Genomic DNA, 14,673 nt, shown 5'->3' on the forward strand with positions numbered 1-14,673 from the left:
GAGTAAAGGAGACCAAACAGGATCAGAGCACTGAATTGAATGATCCTATTGAATGGCAGAGCAGGCTGGAAGGGCGGAGCTTGCGGAGCGTTTCAGAGAACACCTCTGGGACACCCGGACCAACCAACCCAACCACCCTGTAGCTCAACATTTCAATTCCCCCTCCCACTCCACCAAGGATATGCAGGTCTTTGGACTCCTCCATCGTCAGACCACAACAAAACGACGGTTGGAGGAAGAACGCCTCATCTTCCGCCTGGGAACCCTCCAACCACAAGGGATGAACTCGGATTTCACCAGTTTCCTCATTTCCCCTCCCCCCACCCTGTCTCAGTCAAATCCATCGAATTCAGCACCGCCTCCCTAACCTGCAATCTTCTTCCCGACCTCTCCGCCCCCACCCCAGTCTGACCTTTCACCCTCACCTTGACCTCTTTCCACCTATCACATTTCCAACGCCCCTCCCCCAAGTCCCTCCTCCCTACCTTTTATCTTAGCCTGCTGGACAAACTTTCCTCATTCCTGAAGAAGGGCTTATGCCCGAAACGTCGATTCTCCTGTTCCCTCGATGCTGCCTGACCTGCTGCGCTTTTCCAGCAACACATTTCCAGCTCTGGAAGGACTGAGTGGCTTGCTCCTATTTTCTGTGGTTCTGTGCTTGTTTGAAAGCTATGAACAGATCTGTATGATATATTGTAAAGTAACCATACTTCACACATGAGATTTGACATTGACCTCTGACAGACTCTTGATTATGGATAACCTCACAACCAATTTTGATTCTACTCTCATTTTCCAGGCAGATTGGAAGGATCATCTGACTTATTTCACCTCAGTAACAGAGGGCATTGTAAGCAAGTATAAGGTCCAACTCTCAGTGAGCTAAAGGAATCCTTGCAATCTGTCTTGTGTGGCATAGTAATTATACCAAATAAATTAGTTAGGTGTCATTGGGAAGTTCATCCTCAGCTTTTCCCTATGAATTAATTTGCTGCTTATTCATCAACAATGTAAATACAACGAGGAATCAATTGCTTTCAAACCATAAACTTCTGTTGGAAAATTGTGTAATTTGGAATTATTGTGTACCATATCTGCTCTGCTCCCTCATTTTCATTAATATTTCATAAATATAATCAGACAGTTGCTTTATCTTCTCAAAATGTCATCCTCATGCACAAATAAGAGGCACTGTTAGTTACCATTCAAACTAAAGTGTGAATTCTTATATTGTTTCCTTTTGCATTGTCACAGCTATATGAGTAAACCAACCAACTTTCTTTGAGAAGTCTAATGGGCTCTGCCTGGCTGTTAGCCTGCTGGACACACTTTCCTCATTCCTGAAGAAGGGCTTATGCCCGAAACGTCGATTCTCCTGCTCCTTGGATGCTGCCTGACCTGCTGCGCTTTTCCAGCAACACATTTTCAGCTCTAAGATACGTTTGGCGTTGTATTGGAATTAACCAAAATCTTCATTTTTGAGTGCCACAATCCAGGAGTTCAAATATCTGAAAATGTAAATTATTTTGGATCAAAGTAAGTAATTTGTAAAGCAAATTTTTATCGTTTTATTGAAGTCATTTCCTGTTAGCCTTTTTCCATTAGGTTTTGTACATTTTGCTTTAAATCCAATCTATATAAATTGACATAGAAGTGTAGACTTGATTAAAACTGGACTCGACATTGGAATCAGAATCTGTCTTAATGGGATACAATAACAAATTCCTGGAATGGGTAAAGACACAGATACAACTCCATGTGTGAAGCACCAACCTTTCAATCTTTGTACTTCATTTAATCCTTTGCTGGCATGTCAGCGAGAAATCAGAAAATCAAAAAAAACCTTAATTTGAAAATGGGAGAGGTTAATTTAAAATAATTCTGTTTGGAATTGTCTATGTTGTTAAAAATGCAAATACTCGAGAAGGAGTTTGATTTAGTAGTGGATCTAGGCCACAACAGTTTGATCACTAGGGCACCCATTCAGTTCTCTTCATTTTTTAAAATATTTAAGCTGCCATTAAAACAATTTAAACAGAAGAAACATGAGTCAGAGCAGCTGTGTATATATATATTTTGTTGAATTAACACCACGTTCAGGGCAGACAATAAGGGTTTTAGCAACACAGCAGCATGTTTCTGTGTTTATTGCTTCAGTACATGAATGTTTATGAGAAAATTGGAAATGTTTGCTGAACACTCCTTAAAAAGACTGTATACCCTTCAACGTCAAGAGTTTAGGATGAATCTTTACAGAGGAGAAATATTCATTTCTTTGCACAATGCAGTCCCTTACTGATATAACTTGAACCGACAAGCATCTACATTATATTTCTGTTATAGACACATAGATTTGTTCACCATAGAAGCAGACCCTTTGGCCCAACTCCTCCATACCAACCAGATATCTTTAACTGATCTAGTCCCATTTGCCAGCATTTGGCCCATATCTTTCTAAATCCTTCCTGTTCATGTGCCCATCCAGATGCCTTTAAAATGTGGTAATTGTACTAGCCTCATCCAAAACCTCTGGCAGCTCATTCCATACACGCACCACCCTCTGTGTGAAAACATTGCCCCTCTAAAGTCTTTCACCTCTCAGAAAACTCCAAATTGCAGAATGAAGAAGAGTCATTGGAGGTGTCAGAATCTGGGGCTGAAGCTGCTCCTCCACCTTACAGCAGTATTGCAGAGGAAAGTGCAGGTATGTTCAATTGTGTACTAAGTGTAAAGAAAGTATCACCTCACTTTGTCAAGTATTCTGCAGTGGTTTTACAGGATGGGCATATGTTATAGCTCACCAACTTTTCACTGAGATCTTGAATGATGAGATGGGGGTGAATAAACATTTTATTTACATGTTGGAAAATATTTTACCAGAGGAAAGTCAGGAGCCTTTCAATTCAACCTTCTTTCTTTCCTTCATAGCCAAACGATCACTTGTAAAGGCCAGCTTTCTTCAGGAACTCATTTTTAAAAATGCTTGTTTTCAACAAATTGCTGCCCACCCAACATGCTTTATTTCAGGAGAGCTGCTTACAATGTTAGTTCAGGTACTGGCCCCTAGTCTTTCAAAATTCACATTACTGTCATCTCCCAAAAAACTCTATATTAATATATGTTCATCTCCATATTAATATATGTTCATCTTTTGGAGTTTCCTGTTTGAATTTCACTGGTCAGATTCCCTCCTTGTTACAGCACTGAAACTGCCTCGTTCACAGTAACATGACATTCCCTGTGAATTGACCATAGTGCACTAGTTCTCCTGTATTCCTTGACCATTCTGTAACATTTGACACAGTTGAGTGCAACCTATCCCTCTAACACCTTCCCTCAATTGTTGATGTACAGAGATTGACCTCATATGTCTCCAGACCTCCTTATCCAGCCAAGGATAGAAATATTACAGCATGGTTTATCTTGATTTGATTGATTTTTTCATGTATTCAGGGCTTCCTGTGTTGATGTCCCTCATTGTGCTGTTTCTTTTTTCTGTGATTTTGGTGTATTTTGCAGATTAAAATATTAAACACACTTACTTCACAGTCCTTTGTCACAGTTTTAATACTGTCTCATCAATACTTTTCCAGCAAAGTAAAGGTTGAGTAGCTGATGAAATTTTCTTCCAATATAAAGTCAGAAAAAATACTTGATAAATCAGGCAACTAAAATTCATGACGAAAGGATTGTTTTCTTCTCTACAATCAGCTGCTTTCTGGTGTTGCATATTCTTTAATTTGAGGTTGATATCTATATTTTGATTTTAATTATGTCATGATTTTGAGCCTTGCTAATTTACACCTTAAGAGCAAGGATAGTCCCAAAAAAATGTTTTTTCTCCACATCGATCATTCCGGGTTTTTGGTCCATCCATTTCTCTTTATCTGGGTTGGCATTTATTTCTATTTATGGATTAATAAAACTTTTTTGTCCCATGCTCCTAGAGACTATGTAATTACAAGCTGTGTTTCTATTGTTGCAAATCTCTAACTTCTTGTGATTCTTTTCAAATTCAAAACGAGTGAATACAGACCCTGTTACTGTGACTGAATTCTGTGGGATTTTGTGGAAGAGGGGGTGGAGTGCCCCGTGAGTACATGAGATCGATAGGTTCTTGTGCAAACTGCATACATTTTCAGAATTATTTTTGAGACCATAAGATAAAGGAGCAGAATTAGGACATTTGGTCCATCGAGTCGGTTTTTACATTTAATCATTGAACCCCATTTTCCTGCTTTATCCCCATATCCCCCAATTCCTTTACCAATCAAGAATATATCTATCTTAGATACACTCAATGACTTGACCTCCACAGCATTTTATTTTATTATTCGTGGGGCTTGGACGTGGCTGGATGGCCAGCATTTATTGCCCATGAGATGATGGTGGTGCACTGCCATCTGAAATGACTACATTCCCCCTCCCCCTCCCCATCCTCCTCCTCCTCCCCGTCCCCCTCCTCCTCACCCTCCTCCTCCTCCCCTCCTCCTCCTCCCCCTCCTCCTCCTCCTCCTCCCCCTCCTCCTCGACTCCTTCCTCCTCGTTCCCCATCCTCCTCCTCCTCCTCCTCCTCCCCCTCCTCCCCCTCCCCCTCCCTCTCCTCCTCCCCCTCCCCGTCCCCCTCCCTCTCCTCCTCCTCCTGCTCCTCCCCCTCCCCCTCCGACTCCCCATCCTCCTCCTCCACTCCCTCCCCCTCCTCCTCCCCTCCCCCTCCTCCTCAACCTCCCCCTCCCCCTCCTCCTGCTCCTCCTCCTGCTCCTCCTCCCCCTCCTCCTCCCCCTCCGCCCCTCCCCCTCCCCCTCCCCTCCGCCTCCTCCCCCTCCTCCCTGTCCCCCTCACCCTCCACTCCACCTCCTCCCCCTCCTCCTCCTCCACCTTGTCCTCATCCTCTTCCTCCCCTCCTCCCCTCCTGATCCCCCTCCTTCTCCTCCCCTCCTCCTCCTCACCCCCTCCTCCTCCACCTGCTCCTCCTCCTCCTGCTCCCCCACCCACCCACCACCCTCCCCCCCCCCGCCTCGCCCCCACCACAGGAGGAAAAATTCCTGAATTTTGACCCAGCAACAATGAAGGAACGGTGACAGATTTCCAAATCAGGACAGTGAGTAACATGGAACGGACTTGCAAATGGTGGTGTTAACAAGTATCTGGTGCCCTTGTCCTTCTAGATGGAGGTGTTTGTGGATTGGAAGCTGCTGTCTGAGGATCTTTGGTGAATTTGCAGTGATGGGTTCCACAGAATATCCACACTGTGGCTGAAGAACCTCCTCCTCACCTCAATCCAAAAGGGTCATCCCTTTGGTCTGAAGTTGTGCCCTTGGATTCAAGTCTCTACCACTAATAGAATCATCTTCTCCACATGCTCTGTCCAGGCCTCTCAGTATTCTGTATGTTTCAGTCAGGTTTCCCCTCCCCCCCCCCTCATCCTTCTAAACTCCATAGGGTACAAACCCAAAGTTCTCAACAAATAGATGTCTTGAAACACACAAAGGTGGATAAATTCCTAGGACTTGTTGGTACATGAGTTGGGAGGTCATGTTCCGGCCAGGAGAAACAATTTCTCTACATTTTGGGAGAGAGTGTCTTTATTAAAATTCCACATCGTTTATTATGCATGTCAGATCTTCTTCAGTGCTGCTTCTGAGAGGGTCTGTACGATTATTGGTTGCCATGGCAGTTGTCACACTGCACCTTCAACAATGATACCGTCTTTTCTCATTATTTTTCTTTTGTGATGTTTGTGCTTATCAAGATGATACATCACAACTCCAATCTCGAGCATCAAATGACTGAGTTACAGAGGAAATTGAGCACTTTGAGCCTGATAGAGTAAAAAACAGTGGCAGGAAAAATGGTAACCCGCGACAACAGGTTTAAGATTTAATCAGCAGGAGATCCAGAGGTGACCCAAAAGGGGCAAACTAAGTGAGCTGCTGAGTTGAAATGCACAGCCCAAAGAGTTGGACTGAAATAGATTCAAAAATAACTCTGGGCAGGGAATTGGACAGGAAAGAGAATGCAAGTGATGGGAAGTGGGATTAACAGGGGGCCTTGTGGGATGAGAAGGAGCTTAGCCAGACTGAATATGATTAGATTAGATTAGATTCCCTACAGTGTGGAAACAGGCCCTTCGGCCCAATCATTCCACACTGACCCTCCGAGGAGTAATCCACCCAGACCCATTCCTCTACTCATGCACTTAACACTACGGGCAATTTAACTTAGGCCAATTCACCTGACCTGCACATCTTTGGATTGTGGGAGGAAACTCACGCAGACACGGGGAGGGCAGCATGATGGCTCAGTGGTTAGCACTACTGCCTCACAGCACCAGGGTCGCAGGTTCGATTCCTGCCTCGTGTGACTGTCTGTGTGGAGTTTGCACAATCTCCCCGTGTCTGCGTAGGTTTCCTCCACGTGCTCTGGTTTCCTCCCACAGTCCAAAGATGTGCAGGTCAGGTGAATTGGCCATACTAAATTGCCCGTGGTGTTAGGTGCATTAGTCAGAGGGAAATGGGTCTGGGTGGGTTACTCTTTGGAGGGTCGGTGTGGACTGGTTGGACCAAACGGCCTGTTTCCACACTGTAGGGAATCTAGTCTAATCTAAATGTGCAAACTCCACACAGACAGTCGCCCGAGGCTGGAATCGAACCCAGGTCCCAGGCACTGCGAAACAGCAGTGCTAACCACTAAGCCACCATGCCGCCCAAATATGCCGTATCATTCCTGATGTGGAAGATCTTAAATTGCATATTCCAAGTAGAAACATTTCAGGAGAAGCAATGGCCTCATGGTATTATTGCTAGACTATTCATGTAGACAGGGAATGATCTGGGTACCTGGGTTCAAATCCCAGCAGATGATGAAATTGGAATTCAATAAAAATCTGGAATAAGAAACTAATCCAATGGCACTGATATGAGCAATGTGTAAACACCCATCTGGTTCATTAATCTCATATGGGAAGGAAACTGCCATCCTTAACTGGTCTGGCCGACATATGACTCCAGACTCATGACATTTCGGGGGTTAGGTAATAAATGCTAGCCTCACCAACAACACCCACATCCTGTGAATGAATAAGAAAAAGATGAAATCTTCAGCAGTAGAACGAGGTGGTGTGTGAGTGCAAATTGTGGGTATGTTGGTTTGACTTGGTTGAAGGAAGGGCATGATGATTGGCAACTAAATGTTCCAGGATATAGACGCTTCGGACAGGACAGGGAGGGAAGTAAAAGAGGGGGGTGGAGTTGCATTGCTGGTCAGGGATGATATCACGGCTGTGCTAAAGGAGGACACTATGGAGGTCTTGAGCAGTGAGGCACTGTGGGTGAAGCTGAGAAATAAGAAAGGTGCAGTTACATTGTTGGGGCTGTATTACAGACCTCCCAACAGTGAGTATGAGGTAGAAGAACAAATAGGTAAACAGATCCTGGAAAGATGTAGAGGCTACAGGGTAGTGGTGATGGGAGATTTTAATTTTCCCAACATTGACTGGGATACACTTAGTGTCAGAGGTTTGGATGGGGCAGAATTTGTAAGAAGCGTCCAGGAGAGTTTTCTAGAGCAGTATGTCAATAGTCTGATGAGGGAAGGTGCTATATTGGACCTGGTACTGGGGAACGAGCCAGGACAGGTGGTAGAAGTTGCGGTGGGGGATTTCTTTGGGAACAGTGACCACAATTCTGTAAGTTTTAGAATACCCGTAGATAAAGAAGAGAGTGGTCCTAAGGGAAGAATACTAAACTGGGCCAAGGCCAATTATATCAAAGTTAGGCAGGAGCTCGGAAATGTGGATTGGGAGCAGCTATTTGAAGGGAAGTCCACATTTGGGAGGCTTTCAAAGATAGGTTAAAGATAGTGCAGGATAGGCATGTCCCGCTGAAAACAAAGGATAGAAAAGGCAAGATTCATGAACCGTGGATGACAGGAGAAACCATATGACTAGCCAAGAGGAAAAGGGAAGCGTACATAAGGTCCAGGCAGTTAAGCACAGAACGGGCCCTGGAGGAATATCGGAAGAATAGGACCAGTCTTAAAGGAGGAATCAAGTGGGCTAAAAATAACTTTAGCGAGCAGAATTAAGGAGAATCTCAAGGCCTTTTATTCATATATAAGAAGCAAGAGGGTAACTGGAGGAAGGGCTGGTCCACCAAAGGATAAGGAAGGAAGGTTATGTGTCGAGCTTGAGAGAATGGGTGAGATTCTCAATGATTACTTTGCATCAGTGTTCACTGAGGAGAGGAACATGATGAATGTTAAGATTTAGAGATAGAAGTTTGTTTACTCTGGATCATGTTGACATAAGGAGGGAGGATGTGTTGGGTGGGCTAAAGGATATTAAGGTGGACAAATCCCCAGGACCAGATAGGATCCATCCCAGGTTGCTGAGGGAGGTGAGAGGGAAAATAGCTGGGGGCCTGACAGATCTCCCTGTAGCATCCTTAAACATAGGTGAGGTGGCAGAGTACTGGAGGGTTGCTCATGTTGTCAGAGAAAATGAGGTCTGCAGATGCTGGAGATCAGAGATGGAAATGTGTTGCTGGAGAAGCGCAGCAGGTCAGGCAGCATCTAGGGAACAGGAGGGGCTAATGCCCGAAACGTCGATTCTCCTGTTCCCTAGATGCTGCCTGACCTGCTGCGCTTCTCCAGCAACACATTTCCATCATTGCTCATGTTGTCTCCCTGTACAAGAAGGTTAATAGGGATATTCTGGGTGACTACAGACCAGTGAGCCTGACATCAGGGGTGGGAAAGTTGCTGGAGAAGGTACTGAGGGATAGGATCTATTTATATTTAGAAAAGAATGGGCTTATCAGTGATAGGCAACATGGTTTTGTGTGGGGGAGATCGTGCCTTACCAACTTAATAGAGTTCTTTGAGTAAGTGACCAAGTTGATAGATGAAGGAAGGGCTGTTGATGTCATATACATGGACTTTAGTAAGGCGTTTGATAAGGTTCCCCATTGTAGACGAATGGAGAAAGTGAAGTCACATGATGTGCAGAGTGTTCTAGCTCGGTGGATAAAGAATTGGTTGAGCAACAGGAGACAGAGAGTAGTAGTTGAAGGGAGTTTCTCGAAATGGAGAAAGGTGACCAGTGGTGTTCCACAGGGGTCAGTGCTGGGGCCACTGTTGTTTGTAAAATACATAACTGATCTGGAAGAGGGCACTGTTGGTATAATCAGCAAGTTTGCAGATGACACAAAGATTAGTGGAGTAGCAGAAAGCATAAGGGACTGTCATAGAATACAGGAGGATATAGATAGACTGGAGAGTTGGGCAAAGAAGTGGCAGATGGAGTTCAATCCAGACAAATGTGAGGTGATGCATTTTGGGAAGTCTAATTCTAAGGTGAACTATATTGTAAATGGAAGAGCCTTGGGAAAAGTTGATGGGCAGAGAGATCTGGGAGCTCAGGTCCATTGTACACTGAAGGTTACTGCACAGGTGGATAGAGTGGTCAAGAAGGCATATGGTATGCTTGCCTTCATTTGACGGGGTATTGAGTATAAGAGCTGTCAGGTAATGTTAAAATTGTACAAGACATTGGTTCGGCCACATTTAGAATACGTGTACAGTTCTGGTTGCCACATTACCAAAAGGACGCTTTGGAGAGGGTGCAGAGAAGGTTTACGAGGATGTTGCCTGGTATGGAAGGTGCTAGCTATGAAGAGAGGTTGAGTAGGTTAGGATCGTTTTCCTTAAGAGAAAGGAGATTGAGGGGGGACCTGATTGAGGTTTACAAATTCATGAAGGGTATAGACAGGGTGGATGGAGATAAGTTTTTTCCCAGGGTGCGGGATTCAATAACGAGAGGTCATTTGTTCAAGGTGAGAGGTGAAAAGTTTAAGGGGGATATATACATCAAGTAGTTTACACAGAAGGTGGTAGGTGCCTGGAACACGTTGTCGGCAGCAGAGGTAGTAGAGGCAGACACGGTAGATTCATTTAAGGTGGGTCTGGACAGATGCATGAGTAGGTGGGGAACAGATGGATACAGATGCTTAGGAATTGGGTGATAGGTTTAGACAGTACATTTGGATTGGCTCAGGCTTGGAGGGCCGAAGGGCCTGTTCCTGGGCTGTAAATTTTCTTTGGTCTTTGTTCTTTATGTTGCAAATTTAGACACAACATCAGAAGGTGTTTTGTTCAGAATGTAAATCCTGATTATTGGAGGTAAAATTGCAGAGGAATGAGTTGAATATTGTGGTGAAAACCAGGAGGCTTCTCTATCCATTTGTTTAATTGGGTTCAGCTCCACTTTCTTTAATTTTGTTTTTTTTTACAGCACTGACTTCAAACTGTTTGTTCAGTGAATGACAGGTACTGAGCATCCATTTCTGATGCCAAGATATTGCCACAATGTCAGTAGCCAATGGTAAGAGATTCTTTGAGATCTATTCTGAAATTTGAAGCTTTAACCTGCAATGTTACAGTGGTAACTAATAATATACAATAACTAGTTATGGTGCATGGATTTGTAATCTTTGAGCTTGCCAAAGGTGCTCATCAATCATGTTTGACTTTGTAACCTCATTGCTAGTTTCTTCATTCTGAAAGAGAATTCACAAATGTGTAAATTCAGCAATGAGTGGTACGGTAATCATGATGGAAATAAGGAGAAACTTCAGACAGAAGGCTGTAGAGGCCAGGTCACTGAGTATATTTAATGATTAAGGAGCGTCACTCCGAAAGCTAGTGTGCTTCCAATTAAACCTGTTGGACTATAACCTGGTGTTGTGTGATTTTTAACTGAGTATATTTAAGGCATAGATAGATAGATTCTTGATTGTCAAGGGTCACAGGGAGAAAGCAGGAGAATGGGGATGAGAAACTTATCAGCCATGAGTGAATGGCAGAGTAGACTCGATGGGCTGAATGGCCTAATTTCTGCTCCTATGTTTTATGGACTCCTAAATCACTGGAAAGTTTCAATTCTTTTCCAACCCAAGAAAATTAGGATCTGAAGTGGATTGATTGCAAAACAAACCTGCCCCCTTGTGGCGAAAGGCAGGACATTCAGGTGGACACAATTCAAATTGTTTACAAATTAACTGAATTCAGAGGCAGATTATTTTTGAAATGGAAAATTGTGGAGTTGAAAAACTGGCATCAGACACAAAACAACAAGTCACTGAAAGGTCAGACTTTGCCTTCAGAGGTTATGGGACAACATGAGCTCACCTGGTCGGGCCAGAGGGAGATTCAATCCTTTCATGAAGTCAGGATCTCTACTGACATTTGTTACGTGGGCCATTCAGCTTTTCAAACCTGTGCTATATCATTAGCACCTGAAAGTCAATCCCCTGCCTCAATTTCACATCCTCTGATATTTTTAACTGTTAAAAATCTATTAGTGTCTGTCTTGAAAAGTTTCAATTCTGCACCTACATCCGGAGCCATTCAGAGATGGAGAGAGCTGAGCCTCTGAGCTTCGTAACCAGGGAAAGGGAAGCTGAGGGGAGACGGCAAGAATCCTATTCTCACAGTTCCTTGTGCACAAGTTATTTTTGTTGAATCCAGTGGGGACTTTTCCTGACCTCCAAATATAGATAAAAACTTGTCTCAAGGCTCATCGTTTGCTGGACAAGCTTCAGGCTTCACATCTCACAAGGTCAGGTTTTGACCGTCACCAATGAGAGAGAATCACACTCTTTATGACATTCAGTAGTGTTACCATCACTAAATCCCACACTATCAACATCCTGGGGGCTGCCCTTGATAAGCAATTCAACTGGACTTGCGATATAAACATAGTGGCTACATGAGCAGGTCAAAGGCTAAGAAGACTGCGGTGAGTAGCTCACCTCCTTATTCCCAAAAGGGAGTCTGCAAGGTCAAGTCAACACAGGCCACTGTTTACTCACACTGTCCTTTGCCGTCCTGTCACTAACTGTGCAAGGAAGATGTAATGGAACTTCCAAAAAGCAGATTTGCCAAAATACCTTGAGAGTTTGGATGGTACCCTTGTGACTATATCAGTCCATAGTCTACCTGTGTTTTGAATTATATCAGCACTTCGAATATACCATTCAGAAAGCTACTTGCTCTGTTGTCACTCATGGGTATGAATCAGCAATATCCCTTGCCTAGAGACAGAGAGCAAAGCCTTCTAGAGGAATATGAGATCACCTAATGACCCGGATACAGTTGACAATTCAGTTCAAGTCAGTCACTGCAGATGTTGTAGAAAAAAAGAGTCCTCTGGGCTCAGGTACATAATTCTTTGAAGTTTGCATCACAGGTAGACAAGGTGATTAAGAAGGCATTCAGCATACTTGCCTTCATTGCTCAGACCTTTGAGTACAGGAGTCAGGAATTGGGATATCAACAAACACATAGACGTGGACCCAATATACCAGCCACTACAGCGGACAGCTGAAACTGACAACCGGAAGCGGCAGGGACAGGCCACTATAAATGCCGGAGGAAACACCACAGAAGCGCTTCACAGGAGGCTCCCAAGCACTGAGGATGTCACCTAGGCAGGGGACGAAACGTTTGCAACAAAAACTTCCAGCTCGGCGAACAGAACCACAGCAACTAACCTATACTTCCCACTGGCTCGGGAAAACAACCAACATCATCAAAGCCCATCCCACCATGGTTATATTCGCTTCCACACGCTCCTGCCAGGCAGAAGATGTGCAAGTTTGAAAACGCATCTGAACAGTTTCAGGAACAGCTTCTTCCCCACTGTTCTCAGACTTCTGAGCAGACCTCAAATGTTAATGGGTTGAATGTAGTCCGGAGTCCATGTGGGATGAGTTGGTTACGGAGTCAGGCACTGAGGAAGCAAATGTGGCTGTGGTAGCGAGTCTGTTTCAGGACATGGTTGAAGAGCTTCAGGGCAGAGGAGATGACCTGGGGATTGCAGTGAGAGAGAGACTCACTGAGATTCTTGTGGAGAGAGGAGGCAAACATCTTCAAGGTAGGCATCCCTGCAAGAAGATTTGCAGTAAGGTTAAAATCAACTAGGCAAAAGTGAGGACTGCAGATGCTGGAAACCAATGTTTAGATCAGAGTGGTGTGGAAAAGCACAGCAGGTCAGGCAGCATCCGAGGAGCAGGAAAATCGACGTTTCGGGCAAAAGCCCTTCATCAGGAATAGAGTCAGGAAGGCTCCAGAGTGGAGAGATAAATGGGGGAAAGGGGTGGGGGTGGTGCTGGGGAGAAGGTAGCAAAGAGTACAATGGGTGAATGGGGGTGGGGATGGAGGTGATAGATATGAGAAATGCCACTCACTCTTCAATAATTTCAGTCTGAGTCAAATTCCGAAGCAGGTATTTATTGAAGCATTTTTATAAGTATGGGTGTCCGACAAATAGGCACACCGATCAAAAGGTTACACCGCAAGTTATGCAGTTCCGCTGAGTGTCTCGGTACTCCTCTTTTACCTTATTGGCTTAGCATGCAAAGCGTCAAACCTATCACAAGCTACTCACTTCACTCCTCCTCTGTTTACTTCTCCCACTACTCAAAGCCTGTCGCCCCTTACTCTTGTTTGTTTCTTGCCTTATTTGGCCTATCCGATTCCTTGTTTGTAACAAATTCCAAGTGTTAGCTTGACCATTTTACCACACAGCTTGACTGTTTTACCACATCACTCTGTGGTCTATTGTTAGCATGCACGACTTCTGCATTATGGTTTCTGCTAAAGCAACTTTTCCTCCCTGGTAGTCCACAATGAACCTTATGACCGTTGATTGTGGTTTCTGCCGAACCAATACTTACATTTTTCAAAACATATTTTCCACATAGGTCAGAGAGGAGGGTGGAGCAGATAGGTGGGAAGGGAGATTGACATGTGGGACAGGTCATAAGGGCGGTGCTGATCTGGAAGGTTGGAACTGGGGTAAGGTGGGGGGAGGGGAAATGAGGAAACTGGAGAAGTCTGCATTGATGCCCTGGGGTTGAAGTGTTCCGAGGCGGAAGATGAAGCGTACTTCCTCCAGGCGTTGGGTGGTGAGGGAGCGGCGGTGGAGGAGGCCCAGGACCTGCATGTACTCGGCAGAGTGGGAGGGGGAGTTGAAATGTTGGCACCACTCTGACCTAAACTCAAATGTTAATGTTGATCTCTCTCTCCCTGTCTGTGCCTTCCCTGTGGCTGTAACACTATATTCTGTATTCCTTTCTGCTGCCCTGATGTATCTGTATGATACAATCTGCCCTTTTACAATAAAACAACACTTTCCACTGTATCGCGGGACATGGGACAACAATAAATCAAATCAATAAACCTGACTTGGAGGTGCAGGTGTTGGACTGGGGTGAACAAAGTTGGAAAGCACATAATACCAGGTTCTAGTGCAACAGGTTTAATTAAAATCACAAGCTTTCAGTTTGAAAACCCTTTTTTAGGTGAAATGATGAAGGAGCAGTGTTCAAAGCTTGTGATTTTAAAATAAACCTGTTGGACTATAACCAGGTGTCATGTGACCACCTTCAGCTGTGATTTTGAATTTTGTTTATAGCTTGTCTCATGTTGAGCTACTGTTTATTTTCATCTTTTACATTTTTTAAAATTAAAGATATTTTTGTTCTTTATGGTTTTCCCGCTTTCTGAATCACGCATGCGCAGACTAGTCGCCGGCACCAGGTAACACGCATGCGCAACTCCCATGACAGGCGCGTGCGCAGTGCGCCCAGTGACGTCATTACAACATGGCGG

General features: G+C 44.4%; 1 protein-coding gene across 1 annotated transcript in view; it reads left to right on the forward strand.

The window, feature by feature from the left end:
* The window catches only part of cusr (Copper-only SOD repeat protein), a 210,607-nt gene extending 207,065 nt beyond the window's left edge, over positions 1 to 3,542 (forward strand). The window contains exon 9 of the mRNA XM_087998714.1: positions 1,255 to 3,542. Within this exon, the coding sequence (XP_087854840.1) occupies positions 1,255 to 1,262 (8 nt within the window). The 3' untranslated portion in view covers positions 1,263 to 3,542. The remainder of the gene's footprint in view (positions 1 to 1,254) is intronic.
* Positions 3,543 to 14,673: the final 11,131 nt, after the last annotated feature.

The sequence above is a fragment of the Chiloscyllium plagiosum genome, unplaced genomic scaffold (assembly GCF_037043375.1).
Source record: "Chiloscyllium plagiosum isolate Xiang-an unplaced genomic scaffold, Cpla_swu_hap1 HiC_scaffold_22, whole genome shotgun sequence".
NCBI classification, from domain to species: Eukaryota; Metazoa; Chordata; class Chondrichthyes; order Orectolobiformes; family Hemiscylliidae; genus Chiloscyllium; species Chiloscyllium plagiosum.